General features: G+C 40.8%; 1 protein-coding gene across 7 annotated transcripts in view; it reads left to right on the top strand.

Annotated features, from left to right (window-relative positions):
* MLLT1 (MLLT1 super elongation complex subunit) overlaps positions 1-19,140 on the top strand; it is a 46,341-nt gene extending 27,201 nt beyond the window's left edge. The window contains exons 7-14 of one of the 7 annotated variants that reach the window (XM_090027556.1): positions 2,232-2,351; positions 7,703-7,790; positions 8,731-8,842; positions 11,202-11,301; positions 12,560-12,631; positions 12,746-12,817; positions 13,927-13,998; positions 14,531-19,140. In XM_090027556.1, the coding sequence (XP_089883682.1) occupies positions 2,232-2,351; positions 7,703-7,790; positions 8,731-8,842; positions 11,202-11,301; positions 12,560-12,631; positions 12,746-12,817; positions 13,927-13,998; positions 14,531-14,659 (765 nt within the window). In that variant the 3' untranslated portion in view covers positions 14,660-19,140. Of the gene's footprint in view, positions 1-2,231; positions 2,353-7,694; positions 7,791-8,730; positions 8,843-11,201; positions 11,302-12,559; positions 12,632-12,745; positions 12,818-13,926; positions 13,999-14,530 lie in introns of all 7 variants that reach the window. The other 6 variants (XM_090027555.1, XM_090027560.1, XM_090027558.1 and 3 more) reach the window with 6 other exon arrangements.
* Positions 19,141-19,386: the final 246 nt, after the last annotated feature.

The following is a 19,386-nucleotide window of genomic DNA, read 5'->3' as shown; positions in this document are numbered from 1 at the left end:
GAGTTCAGCAGGAAAGTTGTAAAGATAAGGCCTAAGTTTCCTGATCCAGCCCACACTAGAAAACCTCCATATGGTGCTAGTCTGGATAAGGCTAGTCTCAAAAGAAACTCTCTTCTTCCTGGTTTAGAATGAAATGTAAAATGTCTTGCAGGACATATTTGGCCAGAGGGGTGCACAAAACAGTAATTGGCTCTAAGTAAGACTCGTCACTTTTTAACACTTTTTTTTTAGGCCAGTCCTGACTTTTCAGCAATGCTATAAAATAAACAGTTGCTGAGGCTTACTGTTGAGCTGGCCCTGGTCTTGATGTTGTCTGTACAACCATTTCATCCCAAATTTTACCCGCTTCGGGACTTGGATTGTGCATATGCTGTGAGCCTAAGGGCTACGCTTAATGGCACCCATACACGTGCATCAAGGCTGCACCAACACACTAATTACAGCGCATTGGAGCAGACTCAGGTAATCGAGTCTGCCGGAGCATGGTAATTAGACTCCAGCATCACGTGTATCGGCATTTCTGTGTTGAAAAATGGTGGTGGGGGTGCTTTAACTAAAGCTCTTTCGATGTGCTTTAGTTAAAACACCCCCACTGCCACTTTTCAGGGCAGGGATGTTGATGCATGTGACAGTCCAGTGCTTTAATTAGAGCGGCTCCAGAGCTGCTCTAATTAAAGCAGTGTGTGTGTGTCCCTGGCACTTTGTGCAGAGCATGTGTATAAAAGCCCAGTGTATCTTCATTTTAAATATCAAGCTGGAGCCATACATTACCCCAGACTGGCCCAATCACCCTCTGGACACTACGCTTCTCTTCAAATGTAACACTGGAATTTCAAGGCACTTTTAAAAATATTCATTGGATATTGGGATTTAGCAGAGGTGACTCAGCTAATATTCTTACTTTAGTCATTTGCAGCTGCAGTTCCATTAGTTAAAACATTGTAAAATTGATTTATTTTTTTCCTATTGTGGTTATTTTATGTCAGTCAAAATATACTCATCAGGGAGGACAGAGCCATGGAAGGACTCTTTATTTAAGTAGGAGTTAAATCCCACTTACATTTTAAGATAAAAGCATTATGTTCTCATTATCCCTTGAATTGTATGCTTTGTATACAGACGCGGGAGATAAGATGTGTTTTTGTTTTTTGTTTGTTTGTTTTTTAAGATCAGTGTAGCAGTATCACCTAATCTCTTTCATTGCCTTGGAGGAAGGCAGAAGAGACTCTGGTTTGTCCTAGGGAAATTCAGACTCTTTTGTTTTTTTCCTGATAAATAATTTAGGGGACATGCCTGAAAATCTTTACTTGACTTAAAAGCAGTCCTGGTAAGTTATGTGTTATTGGGTGTTGAATTCCAACATGATTTATCAGTCAAAACATTACCATTTAACTTTTCAAAAACGGTGTAAAATACTAATCTCTGAGGGCTGCAGTTTACAGAAGGTACAGTGTGTTGGCTTCCAGCTCCAGCAGTTTTCAAAGCTGTGGCCACCAAAGTGCATTCAGAATTGAAGTGAGAGTTGAGTTGAGACAAAGGCAAGACAGCAATTGCACGCACTAAGGCATGTTGCACAACAAGAATACCGACTTTTTAATGGAATAGAATATTGCTTCCAGCCATGCTTGGAAGTAGATGCCTTAAAATTCTCAGCAGCCACTTGGCCTAATGGTACTTCTTATCACTGATTTAGCACTGAACAGATAGCCAAAACAACTCTTAATTCCTAGCATATTTATATGTCAAAGTGCAATTCCTAATTCTGCTTATATTCTGACATATTAATTGTCCAAGTGATAGTGTTGGCGCCTTAACTTGCTTGGGGTGAATTCTGCTGAAGATACAGAAGGGCTGTTGCCTGTCTCTTCTGTAAGATGAAAAATTGAGCTCTTTTTTTAAATGGCTCTCAAGTAGAAATTAAAGATCAATGTGAGATCTTTCTTGGTTGCACCACTAGATTTAGCCTTTAACTTTTTTCATTCAGTAGATCAGGGTCTGGGATTCCAGGCACAGCACTTGAAACGTATAACTATGCGAGTTTATCTGTACAACTCAAATCCACCCCTTGGTGTAATTTTCTCATGATTTGTGATGCTTGTGTAAATTGTAGAAATATTGCATATGTGCATGATGTGTCTGGAGTGGTGAAAGGGGGGGGAGATCCATCTGGGTCTACCCCTTCCCCGTTGCCCTGAGACCCAGATCTGTGTAGAGACAATCTCTCCCTCCAGGGGGACTGGGTCCTGTCTGGGTCCACTCCTTACCCCAGCAATGTGGGCTCAGGGAAAGGAGAAACTACCAGGGTGGAGCCAGCCAGAGAGTCAAACCGTCAGGAGCAGCAGCAGCAGCAGGTACTTATGGACTCTGGTGACACCATCAGACCATGCCGTCTCCAGCTTTCATTGTGGGCATACTTTCTTTGCTGATTAATTGGCTGCTCCATTCCCCTCGTGCTTTCCCCACTCCTAATCATTTTGCTGAAGCCTCTTTCCATCTGTCCTCCACTGTGTTCCTCTTTATCCTTCTCTCACTCTTTTCAACTTCTAGGTTCTTCAACCAGGTGTCTCCCTTATTCCCTCTACCCGCCCAGATCCTTTGCTTGCTATTAATTTCCTTCCTTTACTTCCCATTCTATCACTTCTCCTTACTACCTCATATATGATGAAATAAGAAATAAAATAAACCTAGCCATTTCAAAAGAATTTAAAAATAAAAGGACCAAAATGTCATGGAAGCAGTGACATTTCATTTTATTCTACTTGGAATCTGTCCCTTTCTCTTGGTCCTTGCTGTTTAGACTTTGTAATCTTTTTAGGGCAGGGATCCTTTTAACTGTGCGCTGTGCCTAGCACAGTTGTACCCTGCTCCTGTTTGGATCCTCTAGGTACTATAGTCAAAGAGTAAGTCATGGTTTGTACCCTGCACTGCCACGATGATGGAACCATAAGAATTATCTACCAATTAAGAATGTTTAAGACTGGTAATATCAATTACTGTCTAGCTTTCTCAGCGTTTTTCTGATGAACTAAAGTAGTGGCTTTTTCATAAGTCATCTTTAAAACATATTTTGAGAACAAATATGGAACTTTAGGAAAAAAATGCGCATCTGAACTGTCTTAGAGACTTAGATGAGACTAAGTGCATCAAATATCTTTGCAAAGATGAAGGACAAGATTTTGGCATTTTCGCACTGAATATAGTCAAACCTGAGAGCTCAGTCAGTTCCTCATAGTTGAATTCCTAATTCTTGTACAGTTTGTAGATTCTGGTGACCGTGGAAGATAAAATGTTATGCTTGAAGCTAATTGCTCTTCAGCGAGCCAATAAACTCAGTGCACATAGAGAATTGTAAGCTCTTAAAGTTAAGTGGCTAGTGGTGTTGCCCTGTCTATCAGCTAAATTGGTTTGATATAAAAAAATTCTAAGCTCTGTTAATGGAACTTGTACATTCTGTGAGCTAAAATATTCAAAATCAAGAAATGTATGAGCTCTGTTGAAACGGATGTACCTTACAGGTTCAGATGTCTATATGGGTTATCATATACAATGCCTATAAGGCTGATTATTCCATGAAAGGTTTTTGGAAGTACTGTAAGCCACAAGTCCAAGCTTTGGGGTGGGTTAATTACTATGGAAATCACTTTAGCAATTTTATTATTCTTGGGGGTGGGGGGGTGTTAAGAATATATGTACAAAAAAGAGAGTGGGATTTTAGTGACTTGCAGAACCCGAAGGCGCTTGAAATGCAATTGTCACTTGACTGATTCAGCACTTTCATCGAAGTGTTCGAAAAGTCCAAATTTCTCTCCTTCTAGTGTTGAACGCTTTTCTGTATGGCAGAGATCCTTTGATTCTGTGTAGACCCATAGCTCCCAGAACAGGGGAGATTTGAAGCAAATGTAGATAGACTTCCTGTTTGTTCCCCATAGTCTCAAACTTAAAGAAAAAGTCTCTTCAAAGAATACTCAGGTCCTGCTGAATGCAGCTAACCTGTGTTGTCTGCCTGAATTTGCAGAGCCTGAAATAACAGGTAATCCAAATTAGGGGGTGCTAAATTAGTTTTCTGTGATACTTCAGTTGTTGATGTTGAAGATCACACAATATATTACTATTGAAGGTGTGTAAGAAAGAAAAGAACACATGAATAAGAGTTGTACCAGATTTTTTTCTAAAATTGTCATAAGGAGGCCAGGAAGGGCTAACTGCAGGAGCAGAAGAAATGCAATATTTAGAAAGTACATAATCCTAATCCTTTAGCATGTACCAGAGCTGCATGAGGAAAAGATAAGATGGTGGTTTCATTTTCCTGACAGGAAGGTTAGCTTTCCATAGTTTAGGAAACTGCTCTATATCTAAGCCAAGTAGCCTTTCTGTGAATGTACTTTGGGGATATATCATTCCTAATAAATGCATGGTGAGAAAAAACTATTCTAGAAGAGGATGCATTAGGAAGGCTGCTTGGATTGGTGAGAAGGAAGCAGATTTTGGAGGCAGGAAGTGGCAGATGCAGAAGAAGCAAGTTTGTCTAGCTGTTCTTCAAACACAAATATATCACCCAGATGTTAACCTCAGCCCAACTTTAGATTGTCAATGCTCAGAATGGAATGAGAGGAGGAATTGGTTAATGGAACAATTTGCATAAAGCTGCTATACATTTGCAGAAGAGAAATACCCAGATTCACAGATTTTAAGATCAGAAAAGGACCATCACTTGGCCTGACCTCTCATATAACAGGCTGTAGAACATCTCCCCGTAATCAGAAATATCATCCGAATGCAATTTTTGTATCGAAAACAAGGTATATTTGTATGTCTAAACTTAGTGCCTGGATACTTAGGCACTGAATGAGACATGATCATGTGAACCTATCTTGGAGCAGGGAGCCTTCAACATAGACTAATTACAGGCACAGGAACAAGATTAAAAGACCTTGCATTTCAGAGAGAGCATTTCAGCTACTTGCATATTTCCAGGCATTTTTACATTCTGTGCAGACTTAGGGCAAACGGCACCAGGGTAGGCTGCAAAATAGCACTTCACTGAAAGTTGGATGGACCGGTGAGAGCTTGAAACTCCTCCGCTCTGATTGCCCGTCATGAGGTCAGTCCTTGGTACTAGCTACTGTATATGGAAAGTCTTAAATGACTGGTAGCCAAGGTACCTCAAAAATGTCTCCTCCCTGTGACTTGGGGCACTGATTGCTCAGCATAACTGTGTGAGGCCCAAGGCAGCATCATGGTCTTATGCCCGTGTTCTTGAGAAATGTTGTAATCTAAGCCACGCAAAGTGCCTGAGTATTGCAGTAATGATTGAAATGAATGGGTAAGGACTTGAAGTAGGAGGCGGGGGGGAAAGGAGACTAGAATTTCCTTATCTCTTGCCCCTGTCGTCCTCTGAGATCAGAAAAGTTAGGGAACAGCATCTGCTGGTCTGTCAGAGATTAACTAGTTGTGTTGACTCCCTAAGCCAGGGGTGTCAAATATGTGGCCCGTGGGCCCAGCCATCTGGCCCATAAGACCCATACAGTGCACAGTGCAAACCCATGGTGCGGGACAAGGGCCTGCACAGTCCCTGCCTCTGCACACCTGATGTGGCAGCTAGTCTGGGACACATGCTGCAAGAGGTGCAGGTCCCAAAGCCAGGACACACCATGCGTGGCACAGTTTAGCTAGAGCAGCAGCCACACAGCTCTGCATGTGGTACTTGCTCCAGCTGGTCCAGGACCTGGGGTGCTTGCAGGTGGCTCATGCAGCACAGGTCCTGGACCAGCTTGAGCAGGCGCCGCACTTGGACATCACAGTCCTGAAGTGTGCAGTGGCTCAGGTATGCGAGGAGAGTGGGAGGGGGAAAGGGAGGGGAGGAGGGTCTCTACACCCAATCTAGCCTGTAAACTGAAAAATGTGCCCCACATCCCACTGGCAGGGCCAGATGAGTTTGACACCCTTGCCCTAAACAATATTCAGAAGCAGTGTGTTGATGAGAACTGCAGCACCTGCAGGTGGCTGTCAGCTTAATGGGGTTAATCTTCCTGAACCAAACTGCATATCAGAAACTTTCCAACCCTTGCCGCAGTGTGCCTCTCTGGCAAATATTTCCCGTGTTAAAATATTTTCATTGCTATTCAGGAGGAGGTAAAATACAGTGACATATTATTTAGCACTTGTGGTTCCCGGTTTGGTTTTAGATGCTTGCAGGTCTGGTTAATCTATGTGACAAACTGGAACTGTAAGGTATTTTGAGAGAGAGTGCTGTCACTGTCGTCATTTGTTAATGTTTAAATACTGACCTACACACTACCAAGTCTGCAGTGCTTTGCTGTTTAGTACTGATATTCCTATAAAAAAATGGATCGGTAGGAGACTGCTTAGTATTCAGCTGGATGGAACAACCAGTGGGTTTTTAGAAATGGCCACAGTGAAAAGCTAAATGTTGAATTTCTTGAGGAATTAGAGGCAACACTGCATTGTTATCATGGTTAACAATCTTATCCAGTCCTCACCCATCTGCATTATTATATGGGGGGAAGTATGAATGTAGACACCTATAAGAAATATTTTATGATAATCCTTACAAGAAATAATTTTAATGGTCCATTCTCTTATTTAAATCAAATGGTTGACTTATCCTTCACTACCCCCTTGTGGTCATTGGCACCTGAGCACAAGCATTTTACAGCTATCTGATGCCGTGTTAAGTGCAGAAAATCATGTTTTAAACTGACATTTCTGTGTAGTACTAATAGTTAAACTTTTTTTTTATGCATGCTTTATATTGTTAACTTCTCTGCCTGGACACTGAAAGCCTGAAGCTGATTTCTCCTGGGTTTAATCTGTTCATTTTCAGGTTCTCAGTGTCCAAGCCGCAAGTAATACAGTGTAATAAATAATAGCTGACATTGGCATTAAAATTAAACACACACACACACTCTCTCTCTTATTTGATGTATATAGGTCAAGGCTTGATAGCAACTTAAAATATCTAAAATTAGTGTCAAATAAGCATGTTCTGCGAAGCCACTACTGCCACGCTAAAAGAGCACTCACTGCTATGAAGTTAAAGGAATTGCCATCAGGTTAAAATTAGGAAGTTCTAAATAAGACATATCCTTAATTTCTAGCTATTTGAGGCCAAAGGAGTTTTACAAATCTATTTTCCATGGTTTGTCTGGTTGTTTACATTTTGCATTTCACTCGTCTTCCACATTTAACAATGAACTTGTTTTATTCAGTTTGAGTTTCAGGTTCTCCTGTGCTATGTTAAACTCTGAGACCTGAGTCAAAGTAGAATCCTAGAAAATAGGGGTTGGAAGGGACCTCAGGAGGTCACCTCTAGTCCAACCCCCCTGCTCAAAGCAGGACCAGCCCCAACTACATCATCCCAGACAAGGCTTGACAAGCCAGGTCTTAGTACTTGAAGGGGGAGGGGGATTGGTTATCAGAAGCTTGTGTTGCCACTTCCTCACTAGGTCTTCCTCACCTAATCCCTCCAATGCCTATACGGTCTTAAAATTCATTGACATTGCAGCATGTATGTTTTATTTAAAAAAAACAAACCAAAAACACAACACACTGAGTACAGTAGATAGTGATGTTGAAAGGAATAGTGGTGTTATGAAGATCTTGAGCACTCCCTGGCAATGTTGTCTGGATTTGAAAGGTTAAGATTCTTTTTTCCTTTTTTCCCCTTCTATGGGGGGTGAAGTCTGTCCTGTCCAGTCCCTCCAACTCCAGTTCCAGCTCAGACTCCAGTTCGGACTCGGATTTTGAACCATCTCAGAACCACACTCAAGGTGGGATATTCTTCAGGTGCATCTAGTATTGTTTCTTGTTTGTTTTGTTTTAAATGCATGTTATGACTGTTTCATGACATTGTGAAAAACAAGCTTTTCCAGGCCTCTCTCTGAGCCCAGGGTCCTAGTTTGGTTTTGCAGACAGGAGCTGATGATACCTGTGTTACTTTACAGCAAAGAAAAGAAAAGTAATGCCTTTGCATTTGTTGCAAACTAAGTTTTCTCTTCCTCTGGCAGTTAGTTGGTGAACTCTTTATATGGCCATAGAGACTTTTCTGATATGATCTTAATTTTTTTTTAAACTTACTCTCTTGTGCTTACAAACTTCCAGTTTATAAATTCATTCCGTTCTGATTAAACTGCAGTATCACAAGGCACTGGCTTTCCTCTTCCAATCCCAGTTAATAGAAATAAGACCTACTGATTGAATTAAATTCATCCCTTGTGCTCTTCCCTGTACTGTATTTCAAAAGCTTTATTGTGTCCAGCAAGAATGCAAAAAGGTGGAGTATCTACCACTGTGTTCAATGTATGGCTATATAGTAGGCACTGTGCTATTACAAATATCATGTTTAGGACCATATTTTAAAAATGGGGCCTTGCATATGTGCAATAAACGTGTCCTTTATTTTAACAGAAGGGCTGGGGAAAATAGATACACTCCTGAAAATATATGAAATGTTTTGAAGTAAGAATGTCCTTTTTAAAATGAATCTATATTTGGCCTCTCTTTAGTTTTAAGCAGACGTGTAGGCCGTGTCTCTCTTGCTGTATGTCTGAGTAGGAGTTAAACATCTGTGACATTTTAAGAAATCATGTCATCTTTGGGTTGCATTAGAGAGAAAGTTTAGATCATAGCTGTCCTATTGGGATTGAGCTATATAACATTGCATTTGTACTAACCGTTTTCTTTCTTTTCCTCCCTTGCTTCTAACACTAGGCCCATTGCGCTCTATGGTAGAGGATCTGCAATCGGAGGAATCAGATGATGACGACAGCTCTTCTGGGGAAGACACACCAGTCAAACCAAACCCAGTCAGCCGGGATTCCAGGTCATTATAAATCAAGATGGTAGATGCCTAGGCACATCTCTTTAGTTTGCACGTTTTATAACTTTTTTGCATCATAACTTTGTAAGGTGAAGGAACTGTGGTCATGGGGTGTGTGTGAAGGCACAAGAGCTAAAGGATCAGATCAAGGACGGGTCCCTGAAGACCTGTGTTGTTCTGGAGGAACATGCAATTAGGGAGCATTTAGTGAAGTGAGAGAAGAATTAGATAAGGATTGTGTCACGGAAGCCCAAGAAAAGAAGGTTTTGAAGAATATTACATAGTTGATGGGCTCAAAATTGCCAAAGTTATTTGAGTGGAATGAATATAGAAGAGAGGCCCTGTGGGGCTGTATGGCCCTAATTAATTTTTTGTTCATTAGTCAAATGAAAAATCGCAATTTCATTTCTGGTTGTCATGAACCAAGAAGCTTTTTCATTGGTTAAATGAAAAAAATGGAAAATTCCATTTTGGTCAATCAAGAGGATTTTTCCGTTTGGGGGCTTTGATCCCTTTTTAAAAAACAATCTCTGAATTTTGGCAAATGTTAAAAAGGAAATGGAGTTCCCAAACAGAATATTGAAATGCCTTAAAAAAGCAAACAACAGAGCCCAGTTAAAAACCTTCTGTTTTGACTTCTTCTGAATTTTTTTTCAGGTGTTTTGTGTTGAAACTATTCCCCAAGGATGATTTGCATTTGGGAACAGTGTTAGTGACCCTGAGACCCCATTTTTCAGCGAATTAGCTATCTCCCCTCTCACTCTCTACCCTGCACACATTCAAGTGTAGTTATTAAAGGATATTTGGAGAGCAGTTTCATTGAAATACAGATGGCAGAGATTGGTTTAAAGGGAAGAGGTAGGATGAGAGGTTAAGATGCTTTGAAAATGAAATGGGAGAGGAGACAAAGTATAGGGTTGCATAACTAATTCCAGACGTCACGGCAGAATTGTGGTTTCCATTAAAAAGGAAAGGTATGAGTTTTCACAGTTGAGAAGGAAGTCTTTGAAAGATGTACTGAGTGTAACCAGTACGTTCTTGTCTTCCTGGGTTTGTGTAAAGCGTGTCGCATCATTATCTATATGGCAGTGGTACATAAGAATGTCATTCCTGGCCTGTGGTCCCACAATGCTAGGCACTGAACAAGCTTCACAAAAGAAACTTCCTCAGCCTCCCGTCACCGAGGTGTTGACATGAAAGCTTGACAACACTTCAGAAGTCGGCATTGACTGTTTCACTGATGATTAATTTAGCAGATGGGATGCAGTAGGGGGTAGGAGCTAAGTATGCAGCAGACTAGGTGTTCAGAAATGGATCAGACAACTAAAGAAGGGAAAAAAGAGACTCATGGAAACAAAGGGTGAGAGGAAAAGAGAAAGGAGGATGGAAGAGAGAGACAAAAAGTAGAAACATGGTTTTGAACAGAAGCATTTTTTTGATGTAGCATTGCTGAATGTGAAGATGATTAATAGATTATATAGGAGCAGTGGTAAATATTTACTGTGGGAGCACATGTATGGGAATTGCTTGAGATTTGTAGTCTCATGGGTTTGTATACTACCCTGCCTCAAATCTTAATGGAATGTGAAGTTCATCCCTGTTCATTGAAGGAGTTTGACACCTCTGATTCAGAGGTTACAGAACTATCAAGACTGTAAGGATATCTGTTCACACTCTTATTTCAGGCTACCAATATGCAGCCAAATGCTAGGGCTCATTGAGAGTTGATTTGACTCTCTCCCATGGGATTAGGCCAACAGCTGTTTCTGACTTTAGAGAATGGAAATCATTGGGTTTCGTACTTATTTCTTCAGATGCTGCCATGGTCAACATCTGGCATTTCATGTTGGTCACTTGAAATCAAGCACTTGCCTCCCCGGCAGTAGCTGTAGGTTTTAAATGGGGTCCTATATCCACTACAGAATTCACTTCTTTGCTTTAGTTTCTGCTGTTATTACTTCCACACTGTTCCCATTGAGTTATGCTTTTCCAAATCTAATTTCTTCAACAGTCTGTATTTTAAATACAGTTGAAGTTTGTGGTGGTGCACCTTCAGGTCATCACCTCAAATGGGAATTTCAAAATCTTCCTCTTCATTCATTACAAAGCGGGTTATGTTGCTTGTATACAGCCATTGAACTTCTGTGTGGAAGCACATGCAATAATAAGATGTAATTTGGAACATTTGGCTTGTAATTTGGAGTGTGAGCGTACTGAAACCATGTTTTCTTGGGATTCTCTTGCATCCAATTAAGAGTTCTTTTAATTCATATATTTCACTTCTTAATTAACCAGAAAAGCAAGCTGTAGATTTGTTTGGCATTAACTAGTGATGTTGATTCTGTGCTGTTCTTTTTTTCAGACTGAGTCTTAGTGACAGTGACAGTGATAACAGTGCAGATTCCTGCCTGCCAAGTCGAGAACCCCCTCCCAGTCAGAAGCTGCCCCCAGCTAATAATAAGGTATTTGTAATGTGGGTGTCAACGCAATGGTCCATTGTTGGTTTTGGCCTGCATCTGCCGAAGCTAAATGTTCGAGGTTCTCACTGAATGCCCTGGGAGCTTTGCTTGTGGAAGAACTGGAGGGTTACGCTTTTTAAGTTCAAGGAACACCATCCACTTAATCTAGTCACTTTGAGTTTCTGTTGCTGTGACTGCCTGCGGACGCCCTGCAAATCTCAGTGGCTCGGCAGTCCAGATAATGTGCTTTTCACAGAGCAATCTTACAATATACAGTGTAAGCAAACTAGAATCTGTAAATAACTTGTTAGTACAGCCTTTTAACTGCAGCAATCAGATTACTTGTAGCAGGACCTGAAAAAGTATTTCAGAGTGAGTGATGTGTTGGCCAGGATCTCTTTTAACAGAATATAATATGGCTTCTTGGAAGTCATTCATGCTCTGAGAATTACGGTGATAGTGGAGAGTAAACAATATTGTCAGGTATCCAGAAATGTCAGTCACATATTTGGACTGAAAATCGCCTTGCTGCCTCTTTGGCATTTAGAAAAGCACCTTGTATTTGAAGCATCTTGCCAGCAGAATGGCAAGAAATCTAATAGAATTTGTGAAAGAGCAGTAAACTAATTTTTATGCCCTTATCAATGAATCTCTGGCACTGTACTACAGATTTTATATGATAACTAAAGAAGACTGTTTTTAGTTAGCTGTAGGGTTTCATATCAAGATGAGAAGGAAACTTTTGGTGTTCCATTAGGAGTAATAAAAACAAACCTGATGTGTGGAAAGTGTAGTGTGAAAACCAGAAGCAACTTGTAAGTGATATCCTAATTATGGTAGTTCAGTTTGTTAGTGAGAAGACCCAACCCAAACTAGTGAAAACAAAGTGCTAGAAAACCTACTCTGAAGAACAATTTGGCACTGCTTCTAGGAACAGATTATGATAATCTTTCAGTCATCTCTCTTAATGTGATTTTTTTTTTGACAGGCATCTTGATGATCAGGAATGAGATTGGTTTGTGCCAGTTTGCAGGTACCAGGGCATTATTCATCAAGGGCTTTAAACTTTTTCATATTACGTGGTTCACTTCTTTATCCAAAACTGAAAGATGCTGCAGTACACTGTAGAGCTGCTGAGGTTACAGATCACCCTTTTGTTCAAATCAAGCAAGGCAGAAAGTGTTTTGTATTTTTCCAGTGCTTAATGATGGAGAAATGTTTCCTTTTCCCCTCTTGCCTCCACTGCCCTCAATTCCTGCAGCATTGTTCTGTCCATGGTGCCATGGACTACTGGATGCAGCTCACTGCAGAGCTCCTCTTCTCCATTGTCCAGGTCAGCCAGAGGATTTCCTTCCATGGGCTGCCATGCACCCAAACCATTAAAGTTCCATCTTGCCTGAACTATTTTTGGTCACAAACCACTATGTGTGTGTTTGTTGTTCCTCAGGCATCTGGAAGAAAGAGTCCAGAATCCTGCAACAAGCCAGAAAAGATCCTGAAGAAGGGAACATATGACAAGGTAATTTGTTCATGCAGAGAGGGGAACACTTTTCATGAAAACAAGTGCTTGGGTTGAGTTCTTGTCCATTCAGATTGCAACAATTTGAGCTCAGACACAGAGATGCTAATATCGGAAAAATGTTGACTTAGGAAAATGAAGTTCTTTGTGATAAAGAAATGAATCCCATATCCTTTCTACCTTCAGCCTCTCGGAGAAAATCACGTGGGTTTGTCTGTTCTTTTGAAGGCACTTGTTGTCAGAGGTGCTCTGAGGGTGACTTTATTAACAAGATCTGTTTGATCTTTACCAGAATGCTTCAGAATTTCAGTTCATTTACTTTACTGTGCTGTGCCGAGCTTTGCACTCTCCACTGAAAGCTCTGTTTATCTCGGTGTAACTCCCTTCTTTCTCTCCTTGAGGGCAACTTAAACAGTGTGTGTTCTTTAAACAAAAAGCTCATTTCAGCTGGCTGATGTTCATGTGCCAAGTTCTTCTCTGCCCTGATCCTTCCATGGAGAAATCCTTTTAATTGAAATTATTAATTAATACCTTTCTCATGGAGCCCACTAGCTAGGATTGCTAAGAATCACAAGATGGGGCTCTCAGATCAGACTGCAAACCATTTTCTTTTCCGCTTTGTGCCAGCCACTTTGGATGAATCTGAAGTTGCGAGTTTGGCAGCAGGCTAGTAGGGTCTCAGATAGTAGTACAGAAACATTCTCAGTCCAGAGAAGTGTGTGTTCTGGGAGTGACGCTTCTCCCCAGGTGAAGTTTCAGATTGTTGCACTGTGGTTTCTCTTGAATCCTTCCTTTGCGTTGTCGTTATGAAATTATCTATGAAATCTATGAAATTATTTCCCAGAGGAGCTCAGGTTTGCAGATATGCGCACGAGAAATGTTGAGGCAGCCTTATCGGCAAAGAATCTGCTTTCTGGGGGTCCTAGTGTGTCCTAGCAGTTGGGTCTAATTCTTTACAAATATGTAAATATTAAAAAATTAAATTTGGGAGGTGATCTTGGGCATCTGAAACTTTCTGTCCTCACTGAGGAAATGACATTTTGCCAGCAATGATGGAAATGCATCAAGTTTGTCATTTTTTTTTATTTCTCTTTATCCATCTTTCTTAGGCTTATACTGACGAATTGGTGGAGCTTCACAGACGGCTGATGGCACTACGTGAGCGCAATGTGCTGCAACAGGTAGACATCCCCTGTCAGCTTTGTGATAGGCTGCTGTCTGTTTCCTTGTGACTTAGCTGGCATCTAGAATCTAAATCAGACCCCTAACCTTTGTGGGGAACCTGTAATTTCAGTTGCAGTATACAGTAAGGCAGTGACTTCTGCTGATTTTAAATAGGAATAATCCAGGAATGCAGCAAGTGAGCACTTTTATTAAAAAAAAAAAAGGGGGGGGGGGCGGTTAAAATGTAGGTTTCAAGACCCTTTTTACCTTGTCTGATATAGAGCCATACTTTACTTGAGCTCCTCTGAGTCCCCAGAAAAGAGGTAACTAATTTGGGATGGTTTAGAAGGGAAGTGGTGTGTCCGTGCTTCTTTCGAACTGAACGAATCAATATGTGTATTTGTAGCTGGGCCCTTTCCTCGTCAAAAGGGAGCCTTTGAAATTTGTTTAGTTCATAAGGGCAAGAGAGGGGGTTCAGTGGCTCACAACCATCCTTTCCAGTGCTTTGGTCTGCCTGTGAACTCGTCTAACATCTCCTCTCTCCTCTAGATTGTAAATCTCATTGAGGAAACTGGGCATTTTAATGTTACCAACACAACTTTTGACTTTGACCTTTTCTCCTTGGATGAAACGACCGTCCGTAAGCTGCAGAGTTACTTGGAAGCAGTGGCAACATGACGCTTAGTCTCGGAAATGGGCTGCTTTTGAAACCAGAAATCCCATCTCTTGGTACCAGGAAATAAACCCATGGAACTAGGCCTTCTTACTCTCTTGATTCACCCGAAGCACTGCCTTAGAGAACAGCCATGCTCTATGAATGCACAGCCAGCTGCACTTTCTTGTAGTCTTCAAACAAGTACCCATATCGCTGTCTGTCCTCCCTAGCTTCATAAGTACGCTTGGGCACAGGTACTAAGTAGCGCAAGAGACGTGCTGCTCCCAGCTGCACAAAGTGACTTTTTTGGTTTCACTTCAAGAAACTGTGTTTAAGAACACATTTCCAGGTGTCTCTGAGATCTGAAGAAATTTGGATGGTGGTTTCTTCACTAAATCTAGGGACCAGCCTGCTGGCAGAGAGGCTCAAGCGAGTCAGGTTTCCCCCAGCTCTGTGGAGAATTGTTCATGCTGTGTAGACAAGATTGGCTTTTACAAAGCTAGCCATATGACTTATGACAGAAGGCTTCCCAAGGGGTCCTGTTGGTCTATTGCAGAGGAAGTGGAGAGATGCCACTTTGGATCACTTGCAAGCTCTGTAGTGGTTTGGTACAAAGTATTGTCTCTAACTTGGTTCCTGATCCCTACAAGGCATCGTTCCATATGCAGAGAGTACAGGGCCTTATTCTGTGTTTCAGCTTCCTGGAGAGACAGTTTGTGCTCTTTGAAGAGGCTCCCGAATCTGCTGTCTCCCACTGGGGTTTTGAGACCTCTTGTTTATTGATCCAAGCTCCTAAACAAAGTCTCACTCCTTTCAGTCTGCTTTAACTGTAATAGGACTACAAAACTGTAAGCTGTATATTTTATATATATATATATATATTATATATATATATATATATTATATATATATGTATGTACTGTATGTATAAGAAGGGCCTAGTTGGGTCTTAAGATTTTAAGGGTGTGTTTTTCTGTTATGTTTTTTTTAACGGCCATGGCAGGGGAGGGGATTTACTAAGATTTGACTTGTTTGTTTGTTTGTTAAAATGCCTCTTGTGGACAATTTTTAGCAGATGAAAGCTGAACAGCAATCTTCAAAGCATTTTGTGCTCTGATGGGACTTATCTGTCTTTCATTTTTTCAGTGTTTGAATAACTTTGCCAAAATAAGTCATTGGTTTTTGTTCTGTGTTCTCAAGGATGAATTTTCCTACAGTGGCCCCTATAATAGTGGCTGTATTCTGGGGGAAACCAAAACAAGGGAGTGTTTTGTCTTGGGACATGCTTGTAAAAAAACAAAACAAAAAAAACAAAAAAAAAAGTAAAGATTTTGCCTGCGCGAAAAAAGGGCAGGAAATAGAAAACACTAATCCAGAATATTTTACGTTCCTAGTGAAACTAGTATTAACTTCCAAATGCTGTCTGTGTGTTAGCAGGGAGCAGAGGAGGTCCCACAACTGTAATCAAAACTGTGTTAAACTCTTATCTACTAAATTCAGTATTGTAAGAGAGAATGATTTTGCTTTTCCAATGAATATTTAAGCTTTTGCCAAATGTAAATAGGCTGCTGGCATAGCACTGAGAAGGAAGCTACTGGTCAGAATAACCCTATACAAACAAATGGACTTTCCAGCTCTTTTTTAAAGTCTCTTGTGGGACCTCATTGAGGTATGAAATACAGTTTGAGAGCTCCCTCTGTGTGCTGTCCCACCAGTCAGCGTTGAATTCCAGTCCCTTGTTTTGGATTACCCCTTTCTTTATCATGGAAATGTTGCAACTAATCGATTGAAGCGGCAATACGATGATAAGGTTGTTTGAGTTGGGTCATGTTGACCTGATTCCCTTTGATTTTTGTCTGTTTGTACCATCTTTCACATGTCTTTCTATAAACACCAAACTCATGCCAGGCCTGTGCCCTGTCATGTTGACAGTGATTTTTTTTTAGCTGTTTTTTTTTTTTTCTTTCCTGATGGACGATTCCAAGTCTGGATCGAAACCCTGCTCAAGAACGCGCTTCAGCAAGGTTGAGGATTGCTGGAAAAGGAGGGAGCTGCAGTACCACCTCAAGCTCTGCAACTGCATATGGCTTAACTGGAGGAAGTCACGCCACAATATGCAACAGATTTAGCTTTTTAACTCTGCAGATCCTTTGTGCTGTTTAGGGCTTAGTGAGTATGTTTAAGCTCTAGATGTAGTATTTGTTCAGACTTTGATGGAGGGAGTGAGTTTTGTCATGTTGCATAATATAAAAACAAAACAAAAAGAAACCCCTCCCAAGACAAATTTCTTAGGTATGTGAAGAGGTATTCGAAGCCCAGATCCAGATCCTCCAGGGAAGGGAATGTGACGGGTGAAGCCTTTACCTCCCCAGAGCAGTAATAGCATCAGTGTTGACTGATTGGGATGTATGGAAGGTCCCTGGATCTTTCACCACCTCTCTTCTCCCTAGATTACTTGCCTCTGTTTCTTCCGTATCACCTAAATCCGCTTCATCCATAGCACGCACCCACACGTTCAGTATTTTGTCCTGGAAGTATAAGTGGCTTCTAAAGCTACAGCACAAGGGACCAGAGACGCATCTCTCCTCTTTCCCTGTCTTCATAATGCTCCTAAAATGGTTCCAAGGAGCAAGAGACTTGAGGATGTTCTTGAATGTAGCAGTGCCCTGTGGAAGTGCCTTGGGTGACCCCCAATGGCCACTGCTATGCCCGGTCCTGGATTTGACTTGTGAGATTTTACAAATATTAATTTGGGAATTTTGTTTGTTTTTATAAAAGGTATTTTACACACGGATTTTTTAGACTTTATAATACTCTCCTTGGAAACCTGAAATAGAAATATTCCTTACATTGTATGCACATGCTGGTTTGTTACTAAAAGGTTCTCCTAAGTACTTAGGTGTTTTACAGATTTATTGTTTGTTGAGGGGGTGGGGAGGGGTGGGGGTACAGCGGGATTGGGGACCACAGGAGGAATGACTCTGCCAACGAGGACAAAATTGGTCAAATCTTGGGCCTCCCAACCTTTGTGTCCTCTTCTAGTTACCTATACGAAAAGTCCCATTGTAGATTCTCTAGTAGGCTGACTGAGTGGTGTTCTGAACATGCCCTGTACAGGTATTTGTGGATAAAGTGTTTGTTCTTGTGTCTCTCTTGGGAGCATGGATGGATAATTGTAAAATAGGAAGGAAATGTTGATAATGCTAATGTTAGCACCACTTCAAATCTGTATGAGGATGCATCATAACTTGCATTGTTTAAAAAACAAAAAAACAAAAAAAAGAGAAAAAAATCCCCAAAAAACAGAAAACAGACAAAAAAAAAACAAAACAAACCACAGTTGTCTTTCCAAAATTGACTTCTTAGCCATACTGATTTTTCTGAGGAAAATGGACAAAACTCTAGTTTACTTAAATGTCCTTCAGCTTGTTATTTAGGTCATGTACAAATGATTAATCTGAAGGCTTTCAGAGTCTCATTGTTTTGAGTAATGTGGATGTGAGATTAGGACACAGCTTTTCCTTTGTCCTTGACCTTTGCATAAGAGGGCAAAAGGGGTTAAAAACGCTTTCCTGTTGTCTTGGTCTGATGTGTATAAAGCCTTGAGGCTTTGATTACTGTCATTTAGTGTAGAAATGGATAGAACGGTTGTGTCTAGACCACAAAATGCCAGTTAGGAAGAACGTTGGACACAATGGTAGTAAGACTGGCTTTGCTGTAGTTGGCCTGAATATATGGAAGTGCAATGATGTAGCTGCCAGTTATTATCCTGCTCTCCATGGTAATAGCATCAGAACTAGTACAAAACTATGATGCGACAACCAAGGAGCGGTTCTTGTCAGAGATCTTGAGCTTATTTTGATGGAAAAACATTAAATCTTCCTTTATGGAGCCCCATCATAACCTCTGTAAGCAGAGGCCAACATTGCTATCGGTTCAGTTGACTTCACATGCTCTGTTCAACGGCCACCAATGGCTTCGCATGCACTATAGCACAGTTGAGGTACTCACAAGAAGCTTCCTTTGTCATTTCAGGTGCCTGGCACTCGCTAGTGTAGCGGACATGGTAGTGTCAACACTAGACAACCGTTGTGCACCTTTTTTATTACTTTTAAAGAGATTGAAAAGGATGGGTATTGCTGTTGTGGGGCACGGAATAGTCATCAAGAACTAAAGAGATGAGTTTGCACTCCTAAGGAAAGTATAAGTACTTCAACGTCTAGATTTTTAAAATTGTATTCTGCCTAAAACCAAGGTATTAAATACCTTGTTTTTTTGAGGATATTAAAAGTTGTGTTGGGGAAATGAGTTCTTCGTTCAGCTGTAAGAAATTCATCTGGCCCAAGACTAATCCAAGATTTAAAAAAAAGGAAAAAAAAAATCATGTTTGTAATAAGTTACAGGATTGTTTCTGTCCTGAATTTTAAACTTTTTGTTAAATTTGTGGAATCATGGAGGAGTTTTTCTAGAAAAACATGAAATAAAGTAAGATGGAAAAGTAACACTTCAAGGGTTTTCTGTTTCTCTTAACCTCATTCCTTCTACTTGGAAAGGATGATGTTGTGTTAGAGAATATGGTCTGCATTTATCAATCTTTACTTCTAAAATATTTTTCACTAGAAAAATAATGCGTTTAACCCTGAGGTCACCTGAACCCATCTCCTGCAACTCATGCTCCTTCAGCAGGGTTTGTGATGCTTAGACTGAAGAGTACTCTGGAGCTTGGCATCTGTATTCTTTAAATGCAGAG

This window comes from Crocodylus siamensis, chromosome 14, assembly GCF_052110815.1.
Source record: "Crocodylus siamensis isolate JL-2025a chromosome 14, ASM5211081v1, whole genome shotgun sequence".
Classification (NCBI taxonomy): domain Eukaryota; kingdom Metazoa; phylum Chordata; order Crocodylia; family Crocodylidae; genus Crocodylus; species Crocodylus siamensis.
This window is presented reverse-complemented; position numbering and strand designations above follow the sequence as displayed.